The sequence below is a fragment of the Poecilia reticulata genome, linkage group LG13 (genome assembly GCF_000633615.1).
Source record: "Poecilia reticulata strain Guanapo linkage group LG13, Guppy_female_1.0+MT, whole genome shotgun sequence".
NCBI lineage: Eukaryota > Metazoa > Chordata > Actinopteri > Cyprinodontiformes > Poeciliidae > Poecilia > Poecilia reticulata.
Window position 1 is genome coordinate 5,161,092 of NC_024343.1, and position 10,047 is coordinate 5,171,138.

At 39.4% G+C, this 10,047-nt stretch overlaps 1 protein-coding gene and 1 pseudogene across 1 annotated transcript; one reads left to right on the forward strand and one right to left on the reverse strand.

Moving 5' to 3' along the window:
• Positions 1-7: 7 nt before the first annotated feature.
• On the reverse strand, positions 8-2,844 carry LOC103474240 (vomeronasal type-2 receptor 1-like; the record flags this gene model as incomplete). The annotated part of the gene is made up of 7 exons (XM_008425073.2): positions 2,569-2,844; positions 2,169-2,458; positions 1,687-1,982; positions 844-1,049; positions 493-714; positions 256-379; positions 8-174 (listed from the first exon to the last, which is right to left on the reverse strand). Coding segments are annotated over exons 1-7 (1,566 nt in total), but the record flags the coding sequence as incomplete, so codon positions are not given.
• A 3,960-nt stretch (positions 2,845-6,804) lies between these two features.
• LOC103474274 (vomeronasal type-2 receptor 1-like) overlaps positions 6,805-10,047 on the forward strand; it is a 7,329-nt pseudogene continuing 4,086 nt past the window's right edge.

Below are 10,047 nucleotides of genomic sequence, written 5' to 3' on the forward strand. Positions count from 1 at the left end.
GGAAGAAAATCACTGCTGTAATGATGGCCAGAAAGGCTCCACCAACAGAGAAAACAATCAGGATGATTGAAAGGCCTTCGTCAAAGGAAAGAAACTCCACAGATTTTGGGAAACAGGAATCATTCCTTGTATTTGGCCAAAACTCTTCGGAGCATGGGAAACAATCAACCGCATCTAAAATAAATAACGGTATATGACATATTTTGTTTTTATGACAAATTGTGTAGTTATCCCTAGAACAAAACTTGATTTTACCTGTCATATTGCTAACCTCTCCTGGAGGACATGGTATGCAGTCATAGCAACAGATGGGCTTTCCCTTTTGCAACACTTTATGAGTTCCTGGACGACAACTCTCCGAGCAAACAGACACTGGAACCTGCCATAGAAACAGAGGTAAAATACCAACTTTAATTTTTTTAAGTTGTTTTTGACAAAACTGTTGCCCTCCAAACCTCATAATCTAAGAAACCTTTGTGTTATGGCTATTACTTGTGTGCCACCTTCCACCCAGGTTATCTTCCTGTTGATGTGAAACTCCTGGCCTCTTGGCAGTGATGCATCATAATATCCCACTGTTACCAGTTCAATAACTCCACTCTCACTTTTCTGCCAGTTTATCAGTTCATAAACAGCCACAGGATCTCCATTAGCATCAAATGACACATGGTAGCCATTTCTTGAAAAGTTAACTTTCTTCAATGCATTCAAGACCTTCAAAATAAAAACAGACATTAAAAAAGAAACCAGCAGCCTCTAAAATTAACACCAGAACTAAGTAACCCTGCATTGAGAAATCAATGCTGATGAAAGGTTTGAGGAGTTACTAAGCAACAGACTGACCTGTTTGGGCTCCAGTTTGTAGCGTTTGTCACAGTGTGTGGTTTTATTAGTTTCCTCACAGACTGCATTGTGAATAGCATGTGCTATTGCATAAACAGCCTTGTACACCATGTTAGAAACTCTTAACTGAGATGTTTCAGTGTACGGGTTTTTAACTGTTTTAAGATCTTCAGTTCCATCACACACTCTCTTTTCTTTGTCAACAGCTGAAGACATATAAATACACTACACATTTATTTTGTCTGTCAACCTAACTAATGAACTATTGTTATGATGAAGCATATTTAGCCCAAATTTTATAAAAAAAAAATTATATTGATGTCGATTAAATAAAAGAACAAATGACAAAGGCAGAAATATATGATACAAATAAAGTTTGTGACTCTCCAAATTCCTAAAAATGCCTTCATGATCAGTGAAATAAAGCATTATGAAATTAGAATTTTTTTTCTTGATTTCACAGGGTGATATGAATAATTCATGATGAATTTGAGAAGCATTTAATATAATACATTATTGGTACAAAACTACAACAAATATAATAGTATGAAAACTTTGAAATGTAAATTTAGGATCAATAACATTATCATAGAAAATGAACAAACAATATAATGTTAATCATAAAAAAAAAGAAAAACCAGGCTTTTATTGCTTTTGGAACAGAAAGCATTATGCTGAAAAAACATCTCAACTTTGGTAAGATGCTAAATAAATCGATTTGTTTCACTACAAGTAAAACATTTTTGTTTTCAATCGCATGAAAAAATAGTTCTAGCAAATCTGTTCATATTCAGGCTATGTTCTTTTTTCCTTTCTCATGATAGAAAAGATATACATTCTCACTTTCTGTCAGGCTGCAGTTGAACGCGTCCTCCCAGAACTCAGTAAGCACCGGAGAAGCAGCCACTTTTGACGGAGAGAGATCCAGAAGATAGTTTCTCAATCCTGGGATGACAGATTTCTGAATGGCTACCCCGACTGCCCCCGCACAGAAACTGAAGCTCATTAGGTTTGGGTCAGTTATCCAGGCCTCGCTCGCGATCCACTGACGAGGTGGAGGAGGGTCCAATGCCAACTCCTCCAGAAGGACTTTCATTTCGCCAACAGCCGTAAATGCCAGAACAACCTTTGCTGTTGATCTGAAAAGCCATTGGAACATGTTGATGTTATGCAGCACTTCTAAGCATAGGCCACATGTTTGGAAGAGTTTACAGTTATAAAACTTATCTGAAAAGAGGTTTCAGCAAAAACATTCCAAACGTGCCAAAGCAATCTCTTTAATTTATAGATTCTCTTTCAAAAATAGTAACTCTAAACATACAAACCTACGGATAACGTCTGCAACTCTTTTGATCTTGATCTGTGGGTCAGATCTAAAGAAGGATTCAATGTACTCCACACAGATCCCCTCTCTGAGTGCAGCTTCCAGAAAAGAGGCCATGCCATTATTTCCATAGTCTGAGTTTGAGTGGACGGCTCCTATCCAAGTCCAACCAAAGTGTTTCACCATCTTGGCCAGTGCATCAGCTTGGTAATGGTCACTGGGAATGGTTCTGAAAAAAGTTGGGAACTGTTTCTTATCTGATAGGCAAGCACAAGTGGCGAAGTGGCTCACCTATAGCAAGAGAAGTGCAAAGTGTAAAAAAAATAAAATAAAAAAAAAATCCAACGTCCATCAGCTGATGTTTTTTGTGTTTTATTTTACTATGACTGTATTCCTCTTACCAGAGGAATGTTGAATGATCCAATAACACGTGAGACGCTGATGGAGTTAGAGGATCCCGCGTCTCCGACAGCAGCCATCACCACACCGGACCGGGAGCAGTTCATGCCTTCGTAGAACACGGGGTCCTCACCGTTTGTTAGTTCAAATGCCACGTGCACCGAAACAGGAACCGACACGCAGGAATCATAGATCCGATACCCGAGTTTGATGCCGGGCAGCAGATCGGTGCTGTTGTTTATCTCCTCGATGGCAAAGACCATTGTCCGGGAGAAGCGCAGATCCCGGGCGTTAAAGCTGAACAAAATCAATCTGGTGAGTGCTGATATTTATTAAACTAGAAGAAAAGGCGTCATAAAATAAAATAATAATAAAAAAAAACAATCGCATACAAGCAGTAATACCAATAATTTTATACAGCACGTCTAATATTTTTCGGAGATTGAATTTAGATATTCAAAGTAAAAAGTGCCTGTCCAAAACAAACAAAGAAACAAACAAAAAGTTATCCAAGTCAACTTTACACAAGTAATATAAAGCTTTTCTTCTCTCCCTCTTACCTCTTTCTGCATCCTTGAGACTCAGGCTTGCTGGTGTAATTATGAATCACTCCATAACCTTGATAATGAATTGAGAAAACGCCTCCAATGACAAAGTCCCCGTCTGATGAGAACGCAGATGAACGAGGGGTTCCCTGCAGACTGCATTTTGTAGATGAAGCCTCCGCAGTTACATCAGAAGCAAACAAAGCAACAAGTGAAAAGCTCACTGCCAGTCTCAAACCAGTACTATCCCAGATGCCCATTACTTAAGTGTCTCTGCTTGGAAGCAACTCTGTGTTTATAAATGCCGTCCGTTGATACGTCAGATGATCTTTCTGAAACAGGATATGACTAACTTCCAATTAACTGGTTTACGATTATTTATTTTGTATACAGAAATATATATTTTCTTTGTGTAAAAGCAGAGACAACAGCCACACAAATTGGAACTATGCACAAAATAAATAAAATTCTTGTACTACACATGGTCAAGAAACAGTACAGAGAGATGGTGGAGTGTTTTGTGGGATGGTGATGGCACAGTCATCTTTTTATGGAAACAAAATAAAGAATTTGATTGTACATTTCAAAAGAAAAGGGGTCAGCTTAAACATGGTTTGGTCAAATACTAGTTTTGTCATGGCAGAAGAAGGGAAGGTGGTTAAGGAGTGTTAACATAACTTGGTGTTCAGCTGGACAACAGACTGAACTGGAGACACAACAGTGATACTGTATGCAAGAAGTGACAGAACAAGCTGTACTGCTTTAGGAAATGTAAGTCCTTAAGTGTTTGCAGCAAAATGCGGCTTAAATTCAGTAGAGTATGTGTGAAAACAAACGTCCCAACAACACATGAACAGCTCATCTTTGGTCCAACCATGTGTATTCAGGCTGGCTGTAGGCAAAGGAGACCTTTCCTGCATGTTGCCATGGCATTGGGCTCTACAGCTTTACAAGAACGTTACTTCATTTGGAGTTGCAATAAAACTTAGTTTCCCTTTAGAACTAATAATGTATTTTTGAATTTATTTTAAATGGAACAATTTAATAAGACAAAAAAGAAATGGTGATTCAAAAACAGTGATCACTTTGAAGAAACATTGACATTTTCCTTCAGTCTTTTTACGAAATTCTTAAAATCCTTAATTAGTGTAATGTTTAATTACTCTATCAAAACATAAAGTTTTGCTGGTTCCCGATTTGAACTAAAACTGTAAATTTTTCGCAAAACATTTTTAATAGTATTTAGAAAGACAATTGTTTCTATGAATTTTAGTGACAGGCTGTCATTTTGACCTCAGAGTCTTTAAAGACGAGGCATCAGGTATTTTCCAGGCACGTGGTGCCATTTTATAGCACAATTAAGTAACTCTGTTTGACAGGATTCTGGGTTGTTCTGAGTAATTCTGGGCTCTTAGTTCTGATTTGTTGTCTGTTTGCATTAATTTTGATTAGATCAGGTTTGTTTCTCTTATTTAGTTCTGTCGTTTAGGTATTTTCAGTTCCCCTCTATATGCACTCTCTCACCCCCTGAGCCATTTCCTGTCTTTCTATCTTTGCATCTCTACCCTCACACCTGCAACTCGTTAGCTAATCAACCCAAAGATTTTATTCCAACATTCCCCCCTCCTGTACTCATACACAGCAAGGAGTCTCCTTGCTGGTTCCTCCTGTTAATACCCCGTTATTCTCCTCCATGTGTCCAGCTCCTTGTGTTCCTGCTTTTTGTGTCTTCCTGACCGAGGTGAACCGCTTGTTGCTCACTCAGAGACTGCATGGTTTGCTTTCTCTACATGGATACCGTCCTTTAATACTGTTGTAAAACCGGCATTTTGTAAAATGTTGCAAATGTTTGACAGTCAGCACAAAACCCCTGGGAAAACATTTGTCACGAATGGCAATTCCACAACAGGATTAAAGAGGACATACTTAACCCTTGTGCGTGCGAGGACTGAGGCAAACGTAGAGGTCTATGGAAAACGACACAAGTTTTACCTGTGTGGGGTTGGTTGGACCCCATTTCTGGACACAAGGGTTAAAGAGATCAAAGACATTACATTTTAACCTACTACTTAGGATATATAGTCAATTTCAAATATGACCCTTATATGAACTTGACCTTAACCCTTGTATGACGAAATGGGGTCCAACCGACCCCACACACGTAAAACTTGTATAATTTTCCATAAACCTCTATGTTTGCCTCAGTCCTCGCACGCACAAGGGTTAAAAAGGGTCAAATTACATATGAAGGGTCAGCACTACATAGCTGCTGACTGGACCCTGCATTGGTTTGGGTTAGCACAACACAATGGGGCACTAAGCAGAAGATGGTAGAGAGGGTGTTGGAGCAACTCCCAGCTGTGAGACAAGTCCTTGTTCAACACAGACAGAAAAATGGCAATCTTAATCCGACCTGGCAGGACGTTTCCATGTTGAAGTCCCATCAACGCAGCAACAAAACCACTGGCTGACTTTACAGATGTCCGCTCAAGGGAAAAATACGCCACAGTGTCGTCAGTTAAGCTTATGCTGGAACTGATAGTAGGCGACTTTCTCTCTCTAGGCCCTAATGACAGCCAGTGTTAAAATACAGTATATCCAACTGAGAAATACACTTGCAATCCAAGTCCTCCTCAGGAAGGCCACCATTTGGATCATAGATATCATGCTAGCATGAAGGAAACAGGTGCATTTAATGATGCCAAAAGTCACCCTGTGCACGAGCTATTCGACTTAAAAGGGCCAGAAAGAAGTGGATAAGATTTAGGTCATGAGAGCAAAGCTGCTGGAGGAAATGCAGATAAACCTACTGCTGCCACACCTACCAAGAAAAAGAGTTTAAAGTGGTTAGGTGACGTTCTTCAAAACAGAAGAGCTCCTCTCACAAAGTAACATTTTCAAAAAGAGAGCAGGCTGATTCAGAGCTGACCAAGTTCCTTTAAGCAGATGCTCTTGATGCCAAATGACTTTACTTGTACCCAAGGTACAGTTTCAAGGTGCATGAGCAGTACAAGCAGACTATAAAACGTAATATCTCTAACAATAAGAGTTTGTCAAGTTCACATATAATTTAAATGTGTATAAGTGGAAGAAAATTCAGCGCAATTACATAACTAATCATGAAGCAGATCTTGATGTTCATTTTTTATCTTTGCTGAAATCCTTTTTTGTGTGTGTGTGTGGTTATTCATACAGTCAGTGACACACATATGCAGAAGAATGTAGACTTTACACAATCACACGCCATTTACAGTATTAGGTAATAATGGATACTGCTGTCTGTGGATCAATTTTAATAGTTATTGAGCGACAGGAGCTAAGAGTATTGTGGCAAAATACTAACAACAATGTCCTTTCACAATGCATTGACTGCAACTTCTGTAGGGATTGTGATGTGCTTTATTGTCACAGATGTTTTTCATAATTTTTATGGTAGCTTTGGAGCGGCTGTGTGGGCCAATCCTGACAGGTTGGGCTGCTTAGAGAGGAAGTTGCCCATCCCAGTGTGTGTGCAAACCACACTTACCAATGAGCCTCTTCCGATTCTGACAAACCGTCTCGTGACCTAATACAGACGTTTATAAACCAATAAAAAACAGCTCACACGCAGCTGAAGACGCTTGAGGAATGGATATCTGGGATATCTTTATTAAGCCGAGTTTAGTTGTGACTTTATTGGAGCTGATGGTCCTTGTCGAGTTGAGTGGCTGTGCCGATAATCTGAAGCTAAGGACTGAGCCGCTAGAGGCTGCTAGAGTCGATCCTGAGGACTCATCAGTGAAATGCACCTTGTGGGGAACCTCTAGTTCGCCTGCTTTCTCAGCAGATGGGGACTTTGTCATTGGAGGTGTATTTTCCTTTCACTACAAACTGTATACGATGATTTATGACTACACCACAAAGCCTGGCCCACCAAGGTGCACAGGGAGGTAAGAGGGAGACAGACTGAAAAGGAGTAATATAAACTGAATTAAATGGACTATATATTTGTTGTGAAATTTTTTGCATAATGTCACTTAAAATATTAGTTGTAGTTTGGCACTCTGTAGTTAAACTGAGACTGAAATACTTGAAGGATTTTACAGTGTTCAACTATGTTTTTTTGATTGTGAATATTTTTGTGAGAAATTTAACATTTCCAGAGGTGTGGTTTCTTAATCAAACTATTCATTAATTATATTGTTGATGCATATAAATCCCGTTAATTTACATTATTTTTAGTTTTAAATTGTATTTTTCAGCCTTTTAATGTAAAGAACGGCTTAAAGTGATCTGCATTCACTCAGTCACTGTACACTCTTCTCTCTTATTCTCCCCCTTTGTGAGACATTCCTGTTTTGTTTTGACGTCAGAGTTCACGTTCTTTGATTTTACGCAGTTTTAACGCCCGGGATCTGCGTTTCTCCCGCACAATGATCTATGCAATAGAGGAGATCAATAATAGCACGGAGCTGCTGCCCGGAATCAAACTTGGCTATCAGATCTTTGATTCGTGCGCTTCTGTGCCCATGGCCGTGCACGTGGCCTGGCAAATGGCCAGGACTCTGTGTTTTACAAAGGGAGCAACTGCTTACAATCCGGAGTTGTGATGGGTGCAGTTGGAGACTCTGGATCCACACCATCGATAGGGATGTTGCGCATTATCGGATCTTTTAACATTCCACTGGTAAATTGTTTGCAAAATGTTTTTTTTGTGCTCATCTGTATTGTATTAGAAAAAAAATAGCTATGTTGTGCCTTTTTTTTTTTTTAAACAGGTAAGCCACTTTGCCACTTGTGCCTGCCTTTCAGATAAGCAGGAGTACCCAACTTTTTTCAGAACAATTCCCAGTGATCATTACCAAGCTGATGCGCTGGCCAAGATGGTGAAACACTTCGGATGGACTTGGATAGGAGCCGTCCATTCGGACTCAGATTACGGAATCAACGGCATGGCGTCTTTTCTTGATGCGGCACTTAGAGAGGGGATCTGCATGGAATACGTCGAATCCTACTTTCGGACTGACCCGCGGAGCAAAATCCAAAGAGTCGCTGATGTTATCCGTCGGTTTGTACATGACTAATTTTGATAAATAAATCCACTTCAGATGTACTTCATTATCCATTAATACTGTGCTTATTTGCTTGCCTCAAGAATGATAAAGAAAAACATGTGTAAAGTGTGATGTGTGCTAGTTTACATCAACAGCGTATAATATAATTCCAGGTCAACTGCAGTGGTTGTTGTGGCATTCACGGCCTCTGGTGATATGAGGGCACTGTTGGAAGAGCTGGCTCTGGACCCTCCTCCTCCTCGCCAGTGGATTGGAAGTGAGGGCTGGGTCACTGACCCACATTTGATGAGCTTCAGTTTCTGTGCAGGAGCCATCGGAGTTGCTATTCAGCAATCTGTCATCCCGGGTCTGAGAGACTTCCTGCTGGATCTCTCTCTCTCTGAAGTGGCTGCCTCCTCAGTGCTGACAGAGTTTTGGGAGGATGCGTTCAACTGCAAACTGACAAGTAAGATGATTTCCTCAGTTGTAATCACTAAGCTCAAAGCATTTACCTTGGCCATTGCCTTTCCTTTGCAATTCCGCTTGATTCTCATCCCTGTCTGGGCTTTATTCCATTGAGCTTGATTGGTGACTCTTTATTTGAAGGGGGTGTGCTTAAGACTGGCATGACACTTTCATAAATACGACATGACACCTGTCATGAACATGAAGAAGTCTTTATGAATGTTTGACTGTTTTTGTAAAGTGTCATTCAGTAAATAATGACATTTTTAATGCAAAGTTGCATTAAAAGTCAATAAAAAGTGCCATCTTTGCATTAAAGTGTCATTATTTTCTAAAGAAATGCAAAGTTGTCATTTTCAATGAAACATTTTTTATTTAAATTTTTTTTTCACAAATTTAGCATTTTTCTTGTGTCTTTAGGTTCTGATCAAGAAAACAAAGGGTGTGATGGGACAGAAGACATTCAAAAACTCTCAAGCCCGTACACCGAAACATCTCAGTTAAGAATCACTAACATGGTGTACAAGGCTGTTTATGCAATAGCTCATGCCATTCACAATGCAGTTTGTCATGAAACAAACATCACCACTAAGTGTCAAAAAAACATCAAGCTAGAGTCAAAACAGGTAAGTTTGAATAGAGTGAATGCCAAACTTTTTTTTCTCAGTATATATGAACTGTTTATTTAATAATGAATATTTTTCGTTACTTGTAATTTTTCCAATAAACTTCAAAATTTTACATTCTATTGATTGCCTAAAGCATGCTCTGCTTTTCTAGGTCTTTTCAGAGCTGAAGAAAGTCAATTTTTCCAGAAATGGCTACCGTGTGTCATTTGACCCTAATGGTCAAATGACAGTTTATGAACTGGTCAACTGGCAAAAAAGTGAAAATGGAGTCACCAAGCTGGCTAAAGTGGGATACTATGATGCATCGCTGCCTAAGGGCCAGCAGTTTAAAATTGACCAGAATATCACATGGTTGGATGGTAGCCCTGAAGTAATGAGCAAAAGGAAAAATAATGAACAAATAAAACCTTTGAGAAGTATTTCACAACTGTAATGTTTTAAATTGTGGTCATGTGATTTCCTTACAGGCACCAGTCTCAGTTTGCTCAGAGAGTTGTCCTCCAGGAACTCGTAAAGTGTTGCAGAAAGGAAAACCAATCTGCTGCTACGACTGTATACCATGTCCTGAAGGAGAGATCAGTAATATGACAGGTCATATCATATATTTTTCACATAGATTTGCAACACCAAATACTGACTGTTAACAACTGTTTTTGGCCATTGTTTTTAGATTCTCCTGATTGTTTTTCATGTCCAAGAGAGTTCTGGCCTAATTCAAAGAAAGATGCTTGTCTACCCAAACCAGTTGAATTTCTTTCCTTTGATGAAGTCCTGTCAATCATCCTTGCTGCAATCTCAATCAGCGGAGC